This window comes from Mytilus trossulus, chromosome 5 (assembly GCF_036588685.1).
Source record: "Mytilus trossulus isolate FHL-02 chromosome 5, PNRI_Mtr1.1.1.hap1, whole genome shotgun sequence".
Classification (NCBI taxonomy): Eukaryota; Metazoa; Mollusca; class Bivalvia; order Mytilida; family Mytilidae; genus Mytilus; species Mytilus trossulus.
In genome coordinates this window covers 1,255,550-1,277,049 of record NC_086377.1, presented here as the reverse complement: position 1 = coordinate 1,277,049, position 21,500 = coordinate 1,255,550, and the positions used below count along the sequence as shown (strand labels likewise).

Sequence of the window (21,500 nt, the reverse complement as noted above, 5' to 3'; positions counted from 1 at the left end):
TTAATTTAGAGAATGGAAACCATTTTGAGATGTACCTACGGACAAACATACAGAAAGACGAGGGTAAAAAAGGCAAGGAACATACAAATATATTTCATCTGATATCATGTGACTTACTCTGAGACCATGTGACTTACTTTTGAGATTATGTGACTTACACTGACAACATGTGACTTCCTCTGAGATCATTTGACTTACTCTAAGACCATGTGACTTACTCTGAGACCATGTGACTTACTCTGAGATCATATGACTTACTCTTAGACCATGTGACTTACTTTGAGAACATGTGACTTACTCTAAGACCATGTGACTTACTCTGAGATCATTTGGTTTACTATAAGACCATATAACTTACTCTGAAATCATGTGACTTACTCTAAGACCATGTGACTTACTCTAAGACCATGTGACTTACTCTGAGACTATTGGTTCACTCTGAGACCAAGTGACTTACTCTGAGATCATTTGGTTTACTATAAGACCATATAACTTACTCTGAAGTCATGTGACTTACTCTAAGACCATGTGACTTACTCTAAGACCATGTGACTTACTCTGAGACTATTGGTTCACTCTTAGACCATTGACTTACTCTGAGACCATGTGATTTACTCTGAGATCATTTGTCTTACTCTAAGACCATTTGACTTACTCTGAGACCATGTGATTTACTCTGAGATCATTTGACTTACTCTAAGATCATTTGACTTACTCTTAAGACCATGTGACTTAAATTTTGAGATCATGTGACTAGCTATGAGATCATGTGACTTACTTTGAGAACATGTGACTCCCATGTAGCCAGGTAAACATTTACAGAAGCCATCACTTGGTCGACAGTATGCTTGGTTCTCACAGTTACATGTGGTTTTACATCCTATACCATATTTGGACTTTGGACACTCTGTTTGATCAAATAAAAATTGAAAATTAATAAGCAGTGTTTTTGTTTAGTTTTGTAACAATGTTTATTATCTACTCAGCTGATTATTGAAGGGGGAGGAAATGTCATCCTGAGTTCACAAAATATTTAAGCATTCTTTCCCAATCAATGATAAGTTATTGACTTTTATGTCATATGAATGGATTATTGTCATTTTTATGTCATGTGACTGGCATATGATTGTAACTTTTATGTCATGTGACTTCCATATGGCTGTCACTTTTATGTCATGTGACTGCCATATGGCTGTCACTTTAATGTCATGTGACTGGCAAATGGTTGTCACTTTTATGTCATGTGACTTCGATATGGTTGTCACTTTTATGTCATGTGACTGCCATATAGTTTTCTCTTTTATGTCATTTGACTGCCATATGGTTGTCACTTTTATGTCATGTGTCTGCCACATGATTGTCACTTTTATGTGATGTGACTGGTAGATTGTTGTCACTTTTATGTGATGTGACTGCCATATGGTTGTCACTTTTATGTGATGTGACTGGTAGATTGTTGTCACTTTTATGTCATGTGACTGACAGATTGTTGTCACTTTTATGTCATGTGACTGGTAGATTGTTGTCACTTTTATGTGATGTGACTGCCATATGGTTGTCACTTTTATGTGATGTGACTGCCAGATTGTTGTCACTTTTATGTGATGTGACTGGTAGATTGTTGTCACTTTTATATCATGTGACTGACAGATTGTTGTCACTTTTATGTCATGTGACTGGTAGATTGTTGTCACTTTTATGTCATATTACTGACAGATTGTTGTCACTTTTATGTCATGTGATTGGTAGATTGATGTCACTTTAATGTCATGTGACTGGTAGATTGTTGTCACTTTTATGTCATGTGACTGGTAGATTGTTGTCATGTTTATGTCATATGACTGGTAGATTGTTGTCACTTTTATGTCATGTGACTGGTAGATTGTTGTCACTTTTATGTCATCTGACTGGTAGATTGTTGTCACTTTTATGTCATGTGACTGGTAGATTGTTGTCACTTTTATGTCATCTGACTGGTAGATTGTTGTCACTTTTATGTCATGTAACTGGTAGATTGTTGTCACTTTTATGTCATGTGACTGGTAGATTGTTGTCACTTTTATGTCATGTGACTGGAAGAATGTTGTCACTTTTATGTCATGTGACTGGTAGAGTGTTGTCACTTTTATGTCATGTGACTGGTAGATTGTTGTCAATTTTATGTCATGTGACTGTTATATTGTTGTCACTTTCATGTAATGTGACTGGTAGATTGTTGTCACTTTTATGTAATGTTACTGGTAGATTGTTGTCATTTTTATGTCATGTGACTGACAGATTGTTGTCACTTTTATGTCATGTGACTTTGTTGTCAATTTAATGTCATGTGACTGTTAGATTTTTGCCAATTTTATGTCAAGTAATGGATAATATTCATCCAGTCTGTCTATATGGATATAGGAAGATGTGGTATGAGTGCCAATGAGACATTACTCTCCATCCAAATTACAATTTATAAAGTAAACATATAGGTCAAGGTACGGCTTACAAGTTAACATATAATATTGAAGTATCTTTATAAATGAAATTTTGTATTAAACATGTTTTCTAAATCAACATTATATACTGAAAATAAAACAGTTAACATTGTTTAAATATCAACCTGTCAATTTCAAAAATAAAATAGAAACTGCATAATTAATTACCAGCTTGACAGAAATCTCCTCTAAAGCCAGGTAAACAGATACACTTCCCTGATTTATAATCACATAACCCTCCATTGTCACACGTAGGACATTTGTCTAAACAGTCTACTCCAGATGTTCCTTTGGGACAAACTGAAAGTAGAAAATGAAAGTAGTAAGGACATTTGTCTAAACAGTCTACTCCAGATGTTCCTTTAGGACAAACTGAAAGTAGAAAATGAAAGTAGTTAGGACATTTGTCTAAACAGTCTACTCCAGATGTTCCTTTAGGACAAACTGAAAGTAGAAAATGAAAGTAGTTAGGACATTTGTCTAAACAGTCTACTCCTGATGTTCCTTTAGGACAAACTGAAAGTAGAAAATGAAAGTAGTTAGGACATTTGTCTCAACAGTCTACTCCAGATGTTCCTTTGGGACAAACTGAAAGTAGAAAATGAAAGTAGTAAGGACATTTGTCTAAACAGTCTACTCCTGATGTTCCTTTAGGACAAACTGAAAGTAGAAAATGAAAGTAGTTAGGACATTTGTCTAAACAGTCTACTCCAGATGTTCCTTTAGGACAAACTGAAAGTAGAAAATGAAAGTAGTTAGGACATTTGTCTAAACAGTCTACTCCTGATGTTCCTTTAGGACAAACTGAAAGTAGAAAATGAAAGTAGTTAGGACATTTGTCTCAACAGTCTACTCCAGATGTTCCTTTGGGACAAACTGAAAGTAGAAAATGAAAGTAGTTAGGACATTTGTCTAAACAGTCTACTCCTGATGTTCCTTTAGGACAAACTGAAAGTAGAAAATGAAAGTAGTAAGGACATTTGTCTCAACAGTCTACTCCTGATGTTCCTTTGGGACAAACTGAAAGTAGAAAATGAAAGTAGTTAGGACATTTGTCTAAACAGTCTACTCCTGATGTTCCTTTGGGACAAACTGAAAGTAGAAAATGAAAGTAGTTAGGACATTTGTCTAAACAGTCTACTCCTGATGTTCCTTTAGGACAAACTGAAAGTAGAAAATGAAAGTAGTTAGATTTGTCTAAACAGTCTACTCCTGATGTTCCTTTGGAACAAACTGAAAGTAGAAAATGAAAGTAGTTAGATTTGTCTAAACAGTCTACTCCTGATGTTCCTTTAGGACAAACTGAAAGTAGAAAATGAAAGTAGTTAGATTTGTCTAAACAGTCTACTCCTGATGTTCCTTTGGAACAAACTGAAAGTAGAAAATGAAAGTAGTTAGATTTGTCTAAACAGTCTACTCCTGATGTTCCTTTAGGACAAACTGAAAGTAGAAAATGAAAGTAGTTAGATTTGTCTAAACAGTCTACTCCTGATGTTCCTTTAGGACAAACTGAAAGTAGAAAATGAAAGTAGTTAGATTTGTCTTAACAGTCTACTCCTGATGTTCCTTTAGGACAAACTGAAAGTAGAAAATGAAAGTAGTTAGGACATTTGTCTAAACAGTCTACTCCTGATGTTCCTTTAGGACAAACTGAAAGTAGAAAATGAAAGTAGTTAGATTTGTCTTAACAGTCTACTCCTGATGTTCCTTTAGGACAAACTGAAAGTAGAAAATGAAAGTAGTTAGGACATTTGTCTAAACAGTCTACTCCTGATGTTCCTTTAGGACAAACTGAAAGTAGAAAATGAAAGTAGTTAGATTTGTCTAAACAGTCTACTCCTGATGTTCCTTTAGGACAAACTGAAAGTAGAAATTGAAAGTAGTTAGGACATTTGTCTAAACAGTCTACTCCTGATGTTCCTTTAGGACAAACTGAAAGTAGAAAATGAAAGTAGTTAGGACATTTTTCTAAATAGTCTACTCCTGATGTTCCTTTAGTAGAAAATGAAAGTAGTTAGGACATTTTTCTAAATAGTCTACTCCTGATGTTCCTTTAGGACAAAATGAAAGTAGAAAATGAAAGTAGTTAGGACATTTGTCTAAACAGTCTACTCCTGATGTTCCTTTAGGACAAACTGAAAGTAGAAAATGAAAGTAGTTAGGACATTTTTCTAAATAGTCTACTCCTGATGTTCCTTTAGGACAAACTGAAAGTAGAAATTGAAAGAAGTTAGGACATTTGTCTAAACAGTCTACTCCAGATGTTCCTTTAGGACAAACTGAAAGTAGTTAGGACATTTTTCTAAATAGTCTACTCCTGATGTTCCTTTAGGACAAACTGAAAGTAGAAAATGAAAGTAGTTAGATTTGTCTAAACAGTCTACTCCTGATGTTCCTTTAGGACAAACTGAAAGTAGAAAATGAAAGTAGTTAGATTTGTCTTAACAGTCTACTCCTGATGTTCCTTTAGGACAAACTGAAAGTAGAAAATAAAAGTAGTTAGATTTGTCTTAACAGTCTACTCCTGATGTTCCTTTAGGACAAACTGAAAGTAGAAAATGAAAGTAGTTAGGACATTTGTCTAAACAGTCTACTCCTGATGTTCCTTTAGGACAAACTGAAAGTAGAAAATGAAAGTAGTTAGGACATTTGTCTAAACAGTCTACTCCTGATGTTCCTTTAGGACAAACTGAAAGTAGAAAATGAAAGTAGTTAGATTTGTCTTAACAGTCTACTCCTGATGTTCCTTTAGGACAAACTGAAAGTAGAAAATGAAAGTAGTTAGATTTGTCTTAACAGTCTACTCCTGATGTTCCTTTAGGACAAACTGAAAGTAGAAAATAAAAGTAGTTAGATTTGTCTTAACAGTCTACTCCTGATGTTCCTTTAGGACAAACTGAAAGTAGAAAATGAAAGTAGTTAGGACATTTGTCTAAACAGTCTACTCCTGATGTTCCTTTAGGACAAACTGAAAGTAGAAAATGAAAGTAGTTAGATTTGTCTTAACAGTCTACTCCTGATGTTCCTTTAGGACAAACTGAAAGTAGAAAATGAAAGTAGTTAGATTTGTCTTAACAGTCTACTCCTGATGTTCCTTTAGGACAAACTGAAAGTAGAAAATGAAAGTAGTTAGGACATTTGTCTAAACAGTCTACTCCTGATGTTCCTTTAGGACAAACTGAAAGTAGAAAATAAAAGTAGTTAGATTTGTCTTAACAGTCTACCTCTGATGATCCTTTAGGACAAACTGAAAGTAGAAAATGAAAGTAGTTAGATTTGTCTAAACAGTCTACTCCTGATGTTCCTTTAGGACAAACTGAAAGTAGAAAATGAAAGTAGTTAGGACATTTGTCTAAACAGTCTACTCCAGATGTTCCTTTAGAACAAACTGAAAGTAGAAAATGAAAGTAGTTAGGACATTTGTCTAAACAGTCTACTCCTGATGTTCCTTTAGAACAAACTGAAAGTAGAAAATGAAAGTAGTTAGGACATTTTTCTAAACAGTCTACTCCTGATGTTCCTTTAGAACAAACTGAAAGTAGAAAATGAAAGTAGTTAGATTTGTCTAAACAGTCTACTCCTGATGTTCCTTTAGGACAAACTGAAAGTAGAAAATGAAAGTAGTTAGATTTGTCTAAACAGTCTACTCCTGATGTTCCTTTAGGACAAACTGAAAGTAGAAAATGAAAGTAGTTAGATTTGTCTAAACAGTCTACTCCTGATGTTCCTTTAGGACAAACTGAAAGTAGAAAATGAAAGTAGTTAGATTTGTCTTAACAGTCTACTCCTGATGTTCCTTTAGGACAAAACTGAAAGTAGAAAATGAAAGTAGTTAGGACATTTGTCTAAACAGTCTACTCCTGATGTTCCTTTAGGACAAACTGAAAGTAGAAAATGAAAGTAGTTAGGACATTTGTCTTAACAGTCTACTCCTGATGTTCCTTTAGGACAAACTGAAAGTAGAAAATGAAAGTAGTTAGGACATTTGTCTAAACAGTCTACTCCTGATGTTCCTTTAGGACAAACTGAAAGTAGAAAATGAAAGTAGTTAGGACATTTGTCTAAACAGTCTACTCCTGATGTTCCTTTAGGACAAACTGAAAGTAGAAAATGATAGTAGTTTGGACATTTGTCTTAACAGTCTACTCCTGATGTTCCTTTAGGACAAACTGAAAGTAGAAAATGAAAGTAGTTAGGACATTTGTCTAAACAGTCTACTCCTGATGTTCCTTTAGGACAAACTGAAAGTAGAAAATGAAAGTAGTTAGGACATTTGTCTAAACAGTCTACTCCTGATGTTCCTTTAGGACAAACTGAAAGTAGAAAATGAAAGTAGTTAGATTTGTCTAAACAGTCTACTCCAGATGTTCCTTTAGGACAAACTGAAAGTAGAAAATGAAAGTAGTTAGGACATTTGTCTAAACAGACTACTCCTGATGTTCCTTTAGGACAAACTGAAAGTAGAAAATGAAAGTAGTTAGGACATTTGTCTCAACAGTCTACTCCTGATGTTCCTTTAGGACAAACTGAAAGTAGAAAATGAAAGTAGTTAGGACATTTGTCTAAACAGTCTACTCTAGATGTTCCTTTAGGACAAACTGAAAGTAGAAAATGAAAGTAGTTAGATTTGTCTAAACAGTCTACTCTTGATGTTCCTTTGGGACAAACTGAAAGTAGTTAGGACATTTGTATAGTCTATCAGAGCTATTCCAATTAAATGTATGTAGGAGGGTAGAAAGGGAAGTTTTGATAATTGAATGGGACTTTTTCAGTACGCAAAATTATCTAAAAAAAAAAATGGTTCATGGCTATTTTAAGCCCATTCCTACCCTCCCACATATAATTTTATGGAATAGCCCTTACATTAAGGTCAAACTGAAAGTTGAAAATGATAGTAGTTAGGACTTTCTATTGTACTCTTATGACAAAATAATTAGGGTACAAAACAAAAGAAGCAACTATTGAACTATGGGTAATAATCTCATTGTTCGTACACCAAACTTAAAATAACCTTACATCATCGGTTGAATTTCAATCGTTTAAAATGTTTTTAACCAATCAAAACATTTTGGTGTACGCTTATGCATTTATTACCCAGAATGCATTAGATTCTAAAACCATGCATTGATATTAGATATAAAAAAGAAGATGTGGTATGATTGCCAATGAGACAACTATCCACAAAAGACCAAAATGACACAGACATAAACAACTATAGGTCATCATACAGCCTTCAACAATGAGCAAAGCCCATACCGCAAAGTCAGCTATAAAAGGCCTCGATAAGACAATGCAAAACAATTCAAACGAGAAAATTAAGAGCATATCTCAATAATCACTAGATATAACTTTTCTGCAAATAATATTTCAAGCTGGATTTATTTAGATTGACACCTAGAAAAGATTAATCTCTTCTCCAGAATATAATTAGGTTGAACAATGCATTTTTATATTTGGATTTCATTCATTTTTCTATTTCATGAGTGAAAGACGAAGTAATTGTTTTCTTTACAAATAAACAGTATTGTTATGCGTTTACTTTTCTACATTGGCTAGAGGTATAGGGGAGGGTTGAGATCTCCCAAACATGTTTAACCCCGCTGCATTTTTGCGTCTGTCCCAAGTCAGGAGCCTCTGGCCTTTGTTAGTCTTGTGTTATTTTAATTTTAGTTTCTTGTGTACAATTTGGAAATTAGTATGGCGTTCATTATCACTGAACTAGTATATATTTGTTTAGGGGCCAGCTGAAGGACGCCTCCGGTTGCGGGAATTTCTTGCTACATTGAAGACCTGTTGGTGACCGTCTGCTGTTGTTTTTTTTATTTGGACAGGTTGTTGTCTCTTTGACACATTCCCTATTTCCATTCTCAATTTTAGTGTAGGATAAATCTCCATAATATGATATAACTTTAATGAAAAAAATATTTCAACCTGTATTTAGTAAGATTGACACCTAGAAACGATAAATCCCGTTTCCAGAATATATTGAGAGGTTGAAATATGCATTTCCCAAAGAATGAATCTAAAGTTTTCAGGAAAGTATATTACCCAAAGTTTTTGTGTGTCACTGGGTTGATGTCTTATTGAAGTCACCTTTTATTCACCCCATGTTTTTAATGTTATTTTATATGTGACCATGATATATAGAATAATAGGTAGTTTCCTTTTTAATACTGTCTATATCATGTGGAATACTGTAAATTCAGAAATTAATGCGAGGTTTTTATTATTGCGAAAAATGTGACTGAGTTGTAAACGCAATAAGTTAAACTCGCATTTTGAAATATTTTATATGAATTTAACAGGATTTTTCTCAAAATCGTATAAATAAAAATCGCATTTAAGTCTAAAATGACAAAATCGCAATAATAAATGCACGCAATAATTTCTGAATTTACAGTATCTAGACCAGCCTGTTAGGGCGAGTTAAGATATTCCATATGATATGGTCAATATCAAAAACGAAACTACCTATTATTCCATTTATTGGTAATTATGACGTCACACAATGTTATGACGTCACGCAATGTATTACCTAATGTTTTCAGTGATACAGCCGGTACATTGATACTCGAAAATATTAGGCAGTAAGATTAAAGGAAACATATACGAATTGCAGTGTGTCACTGGGTTACTGTCTTATTGAAGTCACCTTTTATTCACCCCATGTTTTTAATGTTATTTTATATGTGACCAGGATAGTATAATACCCAAAGTTTTTGTGTGTCATTGGGTTACTGTCTTATTGAAGTCACCTTTTATTTATATTGTTTTAATGTTATTTTACAAGTGACCACTTACCCTTCTGACAGGTATGTCCAGTATAACCAGGTGGACAGGTAATGGCCAGACACTGACCAGTGATATGGTCACAGAATTGTCCTTCATCACACCATGTACATTTTTGTTCACATAAGTTACCAAAGGTTCCAGCCGGACAGACTAAAATAAAATAACATTTATAAGGCCATTAGTTTTCTCGTGTAAATTGTTTTACTTACATTTGTCATTTCTGGGCTTTTTATAACTGACTATGTGGTATGGGCTTTGCTCATTGTTGAAGGCAATATAGTTGTTAGTTTCTGTGTCATTTTGGTCTCTTGTGGAGAGTTTTCTCATTGGCATTCATACCGCATCTTTTTTTTTCTATTAAAACATTAACCATATTATTCAATAAAAATGGGATTTTTTATTTAAGAAATGACTAATATTTTTTTCTGTCTATTCGAAATAACATAAAAAATGTGGTGCACACTGAATAACGAGCGTAGTGGGTTATTTAACAGTGTGCATCTCATTTTTTATGTTATTTCGAATAGACAGAAAAAATATAAGACATTTCTTATAATTTAATTCTAAATTCCATTTCAAACCATAGTCAACCATGAAAAATCATTGATGACGTCATGGTCACATGACTTAATTATGTCTATGGGCTGATAACAAAATACCGTCAGCCAATTAGAAGACATGTTTCATCCAAAAGGATAAACAGTGATTTTTAATTACTACATTAAATGGTGGACTTCTGTATTCTCTTTATCAGCTTTATCCTGCAATCATTATCAAAAATCACATGCTACGCAGAGCGCAGCTTTATACGACAGCAGAGGTTAAACCCTGAACTGTTAGGGCAAGTATTGAAACAACATTCAAGCTTGATACAGCTCTGAATTTGGATTCTGATTAAATAGTTGACACAGCAAAGGTTGACACAGAATGAATGTATTTAAAATTTGTTTTTGCTTTTGAGCAATAATATATGCTGTTAAATGTTTATCCACTCCAAAAAAAAATATTTAAAGAAAAATACTTTTTAATTTCTGAAATCTGAAATGAGAAAAATTTATCCCAGGCAGATTTGCTCTTAATGCTTTGGTTTTAGAGATATAAGCCAAAATCTAGATTTTTACCCCTATGTTCTATATTCAGCCCTGTCAGCCATCTTGGTTGGTTGGCTGGGTCACCGGACACATTTTTTTAAATGAGATACCCCAATGATGATTTTGGCCAACTTTGGTTGAATTTGACCCAGTAGTTTCAGAGAAGAAGATTTTTGTAAAAGTTAACGACGATGACAGACAATGGACGCCAAGTGATGAGAAAAGGTCATTTGGCCCTTTGGTCCAGGTGAGCTAAAAATCAATGTACCTTTAGAACAATGAGATCCTGTATAGCCAGGTTGACAATGACATTTTCCAGTCACTGGGTCACATGACCCATCTATTCCACAATCACAAAACTTCTGACAACTTTCACCCCATCTGCTCTGTGGACATTTACTGTCACAATGGACGCCTACAACATAAGAAAACTTACAATTAATAAATCAATATTTGCATAAAATCATTTACTTGTAGTTAAGATTAAGTGATTGTTGATTGCTTAACATTACAATAAAGAAAAGTTTAAAATCCCACCAGTTATGTTTATATTAATATTTTTATTTTTAGGCTGTTTTAGTTCTTATACCCCCTGTACATGTTTTGTGTTTCCAAACTTTTGGTCTTAAGGTGGTACCCAACACTTAAGCTTACCAGATGAAGGATTTTCCACGAACCAATGTTATACGCCTGAAAATTATATAATAGGTTTTTTTTAAATTGTATCAATATGGTTTAAAAAAAACAAAAGGTCACCAGATTGGATAAGAAGTTGTCTCCCCTTTACCAGATTGGACAAGCAGTTGTTTTCCTTTACCAGATTGGACAAGGAGTTGCTTCCCCCTTACCAGATTGGACAAGGAGTTGTTTCCCCTTTACCAGATTGGACAAGGAGTTATCTCACCTTTACCAGATTGGACAAGGAGTTGTTTCCCCTTCACCAGATTGGACAAGAAGTTATTTCCCCTTTACCAAATTGGACAAGGAGTTGTTTCCCCTTTACCAGATTGGACAAGGAGTTGTTTCCCCTTTACCAGATTGGACAAGGAGTTATCTCACCTTTACCAGATTGGACAAGGAGTTGTTTCCCCTTCACCAGATTGGACAAGAAGTTATTTCCCCTTTACCAGATTGGACAAGGAATTGTCTACCTTTTACCAGATGTATTTAAACTTTTTATAGCGCAATTTTTAATTGTCAGTCTGCTTGGTTTGGTTCTTACACATTTAAAGTTTGAGAATAGGTTGAGGTCGTTTCGTCCCCATGACCTCTAATCATTCTATCATTACCACCTACCGTGCCACCCTGATTTACAAACACATCGTCCAGTTCCTGCTTCACATGACAATAATCTAGTTTGTTTATCATTACAACCTACCGTGCCACCCTGATTTACAAACACATCGTCCAGTTCCTGCTTCACATGACAAAGAGTTCTGTTTCTCACAGGAACATTTCTGTCCACAAACATAACCAAACATCCATTGCTAAAAAGGTTAAATACAATAATTATAACCAAACATCCATTGCTACAAAAGTTAAATACAATAATTATAACCAAACATCCATTGCTAAAAAGGTTAAATACAATAATTATAACCAAACATCCATTGCTAAAAAAGTTAAATACAATAATTATAACCAAACATCCATTGCTACAAAAGTTAAATACAATAATTACAATTACATAAAATGAGAACACTTGTTGTTATTTTTCATTAATTTTGAACAGGAGTTACTACAAATGCTAAATGTAAAACCCTCCAGAGCCCCAAATCCCCCCTACTAACTCCACCTCTTACTGTTCACCTTCTAGTTGGCCAAATCACCCTACTAACTCCACTTCTTACTGTTCACCTTCATGAGCACCTGAATCACCCCTCCATTTGTTGTTGGGGCCTCTATTACTTTAATTTGTATAGACCTGTAGACTGTTGTCCGTCTTTAAAAAGTTTTTTTTTGCCTCAATTTTGCATGTTTTTCTTCAAGGTTTTTGTATCCCCCCTACCCCATGAAACTTCTCTCCTTTTGTACATTTTTAAAACCAGATCTTATCATTTTTATTTTTTTTTATTTTTGAAGGTAAAAACTTGAAGGTTGTTATGTTATCTATTATTTCTTCATTAAACTGTTCTTTTCTTTAATATAAAAACCCAGCAACTTTTCCTTTGACCTTGACATGTGCTTAACATCTATCTTCCTTACTTTTTTTTCAAGAAAACATAGTTAAAGTACTCCTAGGGAATGTTTAACGACCTTGACTAACCACGAGGGTCTAGCACGGTCAAAGAAATACTTACAGGGCAGTTTTTTTCACAGGAATCACCATAGAAACCAGGAGGACATGTGCAGTGACCTGTTGCTGGGTAACAATATCCACCATTTTGACATTTACATTTAGATTGACAATCTTTACCATATAAACCCTTTGGACATTGGGATTCACAGGTCAATCCTTTCCAACCTAAAAATATAAATTTCATTACATTATAAGGGGTCAGTACTATTCACTAGTCAAACCTTTCCAACCTAAAAATATAAATTTCATTTTTACATTCGAGTGGTCAGTACTATTCACTGGTCAAACCTTTCCAACCTAAAAATATAAATTTCATTTTTACATTACAAGTGGTCAGTATTATTCACTGGTCAAACCTTTCCAACCTAAAAAAAATAAATTTCATTTTTACATTACAAGTGGTCAGTATTATTCACTGGTCAAACCTTTCCAACCTAAAATTATAAATTTCATTTTTACATTACAAGTGGTCAGTATTATTCACTGGTCAAACCTTTCCAACCTAAAAGTATAAATTTCATTTTTACATTACAAGTGGTCAGTATTATTCACTGGTTAAACCTTTCCAACCTAAAAATAAATTTATTTTTTACATTATGAGTGGTCAGTATTATTCACTGGTCAAACCTTTCCAACCTATAAAAAAAAAAAATTTTTAAATTATGAGTGGTCAGTATTATTCATTGGTCAATCCATTCCAACCTATAAATATAATTTAATTTTTACATTCAAGTGGTCAGTATTATTCACTGGTCAAACTTTTATAACTTCAACTTCACATTCGAATCACAGGTAGTATAATGCCTTGTATTCGCAGAGACAAAAGCTGGAGAAATGATATGCTTGAATATTTTTATGTTCTTAAATGGAAAAGCGCAACAAACAAATATCAGAAAAAATATTTTGGTAATAAATGTAATAAATTAGTTAAGTACAAATGCTTTAAGTCATGTAGAACCAATTTCATTTAGATGATTGCCAAGATTTCTTGGTTAAAGGTCTAAGTCATTGGTAACATTGTTGGCAAATTAAAAATATCTAATTTTGATCTTGGTAAGAGTATTGCATAATAAAAGGAATCATATTGTATTTTATGAGTTGCCACTGTCAAATTAGGTTTTGGCCATCACAAATATTAATTTTACTGGCTCCTCTCTGTATCATCCATGCAAGTGCATCATAAACTGATAATACAAACTTTATGATTAGCTAAAACTATCACAAACTCTATGAAACATACTACATGATTGGTTAAACTATCACAAACTGTATGATACATACTACATGATTGGTTAAGCTATCACAAACTCTATGAAACATACTACATGATTGGTTAAACTATCACAAACTGTATGATACATACTACATGATTGGTTAAACTATCACAAACTGTATGATACATACTACATGATTGGTTAAACTATCACAAACTGTATGATACATACTACATGATTGGTTAAACTATCACAAACTCTATGATACATACTACATGATTGGTTAAGCTATCACAAACTCTATGATACATACTACATGATTGGTTAAACTATCACACACTGTATGATACATACTACATGATTGGTTAAACTATCACAAACTGTATGATACATACTACATGATTGGTTAAACTATCACAAACTGTATGATACATACTACATGATTGGTTAAACTATCACAAACTGTATGATACATACTACATGATTGGTTAAACTATCACAAACTCTATGATACATACTACATGATTGGTTAAGCTATCACAAACTCTATGATACATACTACATGATTGGTTAAACTATCACACACTGTATGATACATACTACATGATTGGTTAAACTATCACAAACTCTATGATACATACTACATGATTGGTTAAGCTATCACAAACTCTATGATACATACTACATGATTGGTTAAACTATCACAAACTCTATGATACATACTACATGATTGGTTAAGCTATCACAAACATGATTGGTTAAACTATCACAAACTCTATGATACATACTACATGATTGGTTAAGCTATCACAAACTGTATGATACATACTACATGATTGGTTAAACTATCACAAACTGTATGATACATACTACATGATTGGTTAAGCTATCACAAACTCTATGATACATACTACATGATTGGTTAAACTATCACAAACTGTATGATACATACTACATGATTGGTTAAACTATCACAAACTGTATGAAACATATTACATGATTGGTTAAACTATCACAAACTGTATGATACATACTACATGATTGGTTAAACTATCACAAACTGTATGATACATACTACATGATTGGTTAAACTATCACTCTCTATGAAACATACTACATGATTGGTTAAACTATCACAAACTGTATGAAACATATTACATGATTGGTTAAACTATCACAAACTGTATGATACATACTACATGATTGGTTAAACTATCACAAACTGTATGATACATACTACATGATTGGTTAAACTATCACTCTCTATGAAACATACTACATGATTGGTTAAACTATCAGTCTCTCACCTGGTGAACAAATACAGAATCCATTCTCAGGTACACACTCAGCATTGTTCTGACAAAGACAAGTCTGTTGACATCCTAAACCAAACTTTCCCTTGGTACATTTAGTTCCACAACTGTAAAATAAACAATAAACGTTCTAAACCAAACTTTCCCTTTGTACATTTAGTTCCACAACTGTCAAATAAACAATAAACGTTCTAAACCAAACTTTCCCTTCGTACATTTAGTTTCACAACTGTAAAATAAACATTCTAATGCAACAACGTTTGTAACGTTCATTTTGATTGGATAACTTCTTACATGGCATCAATTGACAATTGATGTTATGAAACGTACGCCCAAGCCCAAGACGGCATATGACAAATTTTAAATACATGTTTTAACATTGTTTTCTGTCAGTTTCATTAGAATGGAGATAACAATATTGTATTTTAAGCTCTGATGGCATCAATTTGGGATTTGATGGTGGCAAATACCCGTTTACTGTCTCCGCTAACGCGTCGCCAAAAAAAAAATTTGCGACCATCAAATCCCCAATTCATGCTGTCAGAGCTTAAAATCCTAGTCACAATGGGGCCTTTTAAAGCCGTCTAGCTGGTATGGGGTTTTCTCACTGTTGGAGGCCATATGAAAAATTGATACCAATGAAAATAAATTATTCCACAGTATATAATACATACAATAGGCTAAAACTATCTGAAAGTCTGTGATACATTCTGTGAAAGTATTTTTTATTTGTGGTGTACTGATTTTCATGGTTTTTTATACCCCAAATTAAAGTACTTTCACAGTACAATATGATTGGCTAAAACTATCTCAAAGTGTAAGATACATAGTATATGATTGGCTAAAACTATCTCAAAGTGTATGATACATACTATAAGATTGGCTAATACTATCTCAAATTGTATGATACATACTATATGATTGGCTAAAACTATCTCAAAGTGTATGATACATACGATTGGCTAATACTATCTCAAAGTGTATGATACATACTATATGATTGGCTAATACTATCTCAAAGTGTATGATACATACTATATGATTGGCTAATACTATCTCAAAGTGTATGATACATACTATATGATTGGCTAATACTATCTCAAAGTGTATGATACATACTATATGATTGGCTAATACTATCTCAAAGTGTATGATACATACTATATGATTGGCTAATACTATCTCAAAGTCTATGATACATACTATATGATTGGCTTATACTATCTGAAAGTCTATTAAACATACTATTGTCCTGTGTAACCAGCTTGACATTGACAAACTCCAGTTTTATGATTACAAAGTCCACCATTCTTACAATAACAGATCTTCTGACATCCATCACCATAGTATGGAGCTGGGCAAGTCTCATTACACAGGGGACCAGTCCATCCACTGGAACATTTACTACACTTCCCATTCCCTGGGTCACACCTATAAAACAAAAAATAATATCTTGATGACATCACAACTACCTGACCAATCAGATAACTCTATAAATCAATTAACCTCTGTCAGCAGACTAGATGACATCACAACTACGTCACCAAGTTTTTCAAATGTAGAAAATAAATTTAGGTATAGTAGATGTAACAATAATGTGTCCCTAGTATACAGATGGCCTATCCTCACTATCATTTTATATGTTCAGTGGACCGTGAAAATGGAGTAAAATCTTTGTTCTATAAATATTTTCAAGCTTATTTCTATTTGTAGGTCGATTGTGATATACGTGAAAACAGAAACTTGAAGAGATCCAACGATTTGGTCGAACAACTGATAAAAGAACAGGTAAATAACTCATCATAGACACCAGGATTGAAATTTTATATTTACAACAGACACGGGTAGTGACAACAAAAGACTCATCAATCACGCTTGAATAATTTTTAAGTTATTGTCTGACATGTGGAAAATAGACGGACAGACAGACAGCAGGATACCATAACACATCCTGTAAACAGGTGTATAACAAAGGGAGACTACTTACTGATCTGTAGTTTTTCTGTTACATTTACAATCCTTTTGACACTTCTCTCCGTACTTAAAAGATGGACAATCTGAAAACAGAACAATAGTATGATAACATTTCTGTATAGTGTGACAAAATAATAGTTGATAGAATTGATATATGAAGAAGCCTTAAATACAAACAGATGTGATATCAATTAGTCCCTATCTTAGAGTGAGGGTATATATATCTGCCAATAACAGTCACATGACAGTCACATGATACTTACTACTTTCAGTACAGTCTGTCCAAGTATACCCCACAGCACAGTCACATGATACTTACTACTTTCAGTACAGTCTGTCCCAGTATAACCCACAGGACAGTCACATGACAGTCACATGATACTTACTACTTTCAGTACAGTCTGTCCCAGTATACCCCACAGAACAGTCACATGATACTTACTACTTTCAGTACAGTCTGTCCCAGTATAACCCACATGACAGTCACATGATACTTACTACTTTCAGTACAGTCTGTCCCAGTATAACCCACAGAACAGTCACATGATACTTACTACTTTCAGTACAGTCTGTCCCAGTATAACCCACAGGACAGTCACATGATACTTACTACTTTCAGTACAGTCTGTCCCAGTATAACCCACATGACAGTCACATGATACTTACTACTTTCAGTACAGTCTGTCCCAGTATAACCCACAGAACAGTCACATGATACTTACTACTTTCAGTATAGTCTGTCCCAGTATAACCCACAGGACAGTCACATGATACTTACTACTTTCAGTACAGTCTGTCCCAGTATACCCCACAGGACAGTCACATGATACTTACTACTTACAGTACAGTCTGTCCCAGTATAACCCACATGACAGTCACATGATACTTACTACTTTCAGTACAGTCTGTCCCAGTATACCCCACATGACCATCACAGGACAGTCACATGATACTTACTACTTTCAGTACAGTCTGTCCCAGTATAACCCACATGACAGTCACATGATACTTACTACTTTCAGTACAGTCTGTCCCAGTATACCCCACATGACCATCACAGGACAGTCACATGATACTTACTACTTTCAGTACAGTTTTGTCCCAGTATAACCCACAGGACAGTCACATGATACTTACTACTTTCAGTACAGTCTGTCCCAGTATAACCCACAGGACAGTCACATGATACTTACTACTTTCAGTACAGTCTATCCCAGTATAACCCACAGGACAGATACATGTTCCTTTTACTGCTTCACATGTTCCTCCATTTTTACAGGAACACGTCTGAGAACAGTATGGTCCAAATGTTCCTTCAGGGCACTGAATAGTACAACTGAAAAAAATATAAACAGAAATTGAAATATGTTTTGTAACAATGATCTAATTAGATGGTGTCATATATTTGTGAGAGGAAAAATCCTGTTTTAATAACACCGACTAAATGAATTTTCCTCTTGTCTAGAAACTAACAGGCAACATTTGATTTAGAATAAAAGTAATTATAGTTATAATTCATTTATTTTCAATCATTTGGAATCAACTTGTGTGGTTCAGGGAGAAACCATTTTTTAAGAGTTCTTCAATTTAATTTGTTTTTAAACTTCACCAAGAAATTGGAATATTTTAAGTCAAAATCAGGAATAAAGCCTGTTCTACTTCTCTGTCATATATTTACCTTTCTCCTTTATATCGGGGAGCACATGTACACTTCTAGTAGTTTTATCTGTTGTATTTACCTTTCTCCTTTATATCCGGGAGCACATGTACACTTCTAGTAGTTCTATCTGTTGTATTTACCTTTCTCCATTATATCCGGGTGCACATGTACACTTCTAGTAGTTCTATCTGTTGTATTTACCTTTCTCCTTTATATCCGGGAGCACATGTACACTTCTAGTAGTTTTATCTGTTGTATTTACCTTTCTCCTTTATATCCGGGAGCACATGTACACTTCTAGTAGTTCTATCTGTTATATTTACCTTTCTCCTTTATATCCGGGAGCACATGTACACTTCTAGTAGTTCTATCTGTTGTATTTACCTTTCTCCTTTATATCCGGGAGTACATGTACACTTCTAGTAGTTTTATCTGTTGTATTTACCTTTCTCCTTTATATCCAGGAGCACATGTACACTTCTAGTAGTTCTATCTGTTGTATTTACCTTTCTCCTTTATATCCAGGAGCACATGTACACTTCTAGTAGTTCTATCTGTTATACTTACCTTTCTCCTTTATATCTGGGAGCACATGTACACTTCTAGTAGTTCTATCTGTTGTATTTACCTTTCTCCTTTATATCCGGGAGTACATGTACACTTCTAGTAGTTCTATCTGTTATATTTACCTTTCTCCTTTATATCCGGGAGTACATGTACACTTCTAGTAGTTCTATCTGTTGTATTTACCTTTCTCCTTTATATCCGGGAGTACATGTACACTTCTAGTAGTTCTATCTGTTATATTTACCTTTCTCCTTTATATCCGGGAGTACATGTACACTTCTAGTAGTTTTATCTGTTGTATTTACCTTTCTCCTTTATATCCGGGAGCACATGTACACTTCTAGTAGTTCTATCTGTTATATTTACCTTTCTCCTTTATATCCGGGAGTACATGTACACTTCTAGTAGTTTTATCTGTTGTATTTACCTCCTTCCTTTATATCCGGGAGCACATGTACACTTCTAGTAGTTCTATCTGTTATATTTACCTTTCTCCTTTATATCCTGGAGCACATGTACACTTCTAGTAGTTCTATCTGTTATATTTACCTTTCTCCTTTATATCCGGGAGTACATGTACACTTCTAGTAGTTTTATCTGTTGTATTTACCTCCTTCCTTTATATCCGGGAGTACATGTACACTTCTAGTAGTTCTATCTGTTATACTTACCTTTCTTCTTTATATCCGGGAGTACATGTACACTTCTAGTAGTTCTATCTGTTATATTTACCTTTCTCCTTTATATCCGGGAGTACATGTACACTTCTAGTAGTTCTATCTGTTATATTTACCTTTCTCCTTTATATCCAGGAGTACATGTACACTTCTAGTAGTTCTATCTGTTGTATTTACCTTTCTCCTTTATATCCGGGAGCACATGTATACTTCTAGTAGTTCTATCTGTTATATTTACCTTTCTCCTTTATATCCGGGAGCACATGTACACTTCTAGTAGTTCTATCTGTTGTATTTACCTTTCTCCTTTATATCCAGGAGCACATGTACACTTCTAGTAGTTCTATCTGTTGTATTTACCTTTCTCCTTTATATCCGGGAGTACATGTACACTTCTAGTAGTTCTATCTGTTGTATTTACCTTTCTCCTTTATATCCAGGAGTACATGTACACTTCTAGTAGTTCTATCTGTTATATTTACCTTTCTCCTTTATATCCAGGAGCACATGTACACTTCTAGTAGTTCTATCTGTTGTATTTACCTTTCTCCTTTATATCCGGGAGTACATGTACACTTCTAGTAGTTCTATCTGTTATATTTACCTTTCTCCTTTATATCCGGAGCACATGTACACTTCTAGTAGTTTTATCTGTTATACTTACCTTTCTTCCTTATATCCGGGAGTACATGTACACTTCTAGTAGTTCTATCTGTTGTATTTACCTTTCTCCTTTATATCCGGGAGCACATGTACACTTCTAGTAGTTTTATCTGTTGTATTTACCTTTCTCCTTTATATCCGGGAGTACATGTACACTTCTAGTAGTTCTATCTGTTGTATTTACCTTTCTCCTTTATATCCGGGAGTACATGTACACTTCTAGTAGTTCTATCTGTTGTATTTACCTTTCTCCTTTATATCCAGGAGCACATGTACACTTCTAGTAGTTCTATCTGTTGTATTTACCTTTCTCCTTTATATCCAGGAGCACATGTACACTTCTAGTAGTTCTATCTGTTGTATTTACCTTTCTCCTTTATATCCAGGAGCACATGTACACTTCTAGTAGTTCTATCTGTTGTATTTACCTTTCTCCTTTATATCCAGGAGCACATGTACACTTCTAGTAGTTCTATCTGTTGTATTTACCTTTCTCCTTTATATCCTGGAGCACATGTATACTTCTAGTAGTTCTATCTGTTATATTTACCTTTCTCCTTTATATCCGGGAGCACATGTACACTTCTAGTAGTTCTATCTGTTGTATTTACCTTTCTCCTTTATATCCGGGAGTACATGTACACTTCTAGTAGTTCTATCTGTTATATTTACCTTTCTCCTTTATATCCGGGAGCACATGTACACTTCTAGTAGTTCTATCTGTTGTATTTACCTTTCTCCTTTATATCTGGGAGTACATGTACACTTCTAGT

The 21,500-nt window shown here is 34.0% G+C and overlaps 1 protein-coding gene across 1 annotated transcript in view; it reads right to left on the bottom strand.

Annotated features, from left to right (window-relative positions):
* LOC134718446 (multiple epidermal growth factor-like domains protein 10) overlaps nucleotides 1–21,500 on the bottom strand; it is a 61,605-nt gene that overhangs the window by 13,241 nt on the left and 26,864 nt on the right. The window contains exons 8-17 of the mRNA XM_063580964.1: nucleotides 18,354–18,496; nucleotides 17,174–17,243; nucleotides 16,432–16,617; nucleotides 15,181–15,293; nucleotides 12,661–12,824; nucleotides 11,739–11,847; nucleotides 10,629–10,775; nucleotides 9,279–9,419; nucleotides 2,646–2,777; nucleotides 779–907 (exon numbers count right to left, since the gene is read on the bottom strand). Coding sequence (XP_063437034.1) covers nucleotides 779–907; nucleotides 2,646–2,777; nucleotides 9,279–9,419; nucleotides 10,629–10,775; nucleotides 11,739–11,847; nucleotides 12,661–12,824; nucleotides 15,181–15,293; nucleotides 16,432–16,617; nucleotides 17,174–17,243; nucleotides 18,354–18,496 — 1,334 coding nt within the window. The remainder of the gene's footprint in view (nucleotides 1–778; nucleotides 908–2,645; nucleotides 2,778–9,278; nucleotides 9,420–10,628; nucleotides 10,776–11,738; nucleotides 11,848–12,660; nucleotides 12,825–15,180; nucleotides 15,294–16,431; nucleotides 16,618–17,173; nucleotides 17,244–18,353; nucleotides 18,497–21,500) is intronic.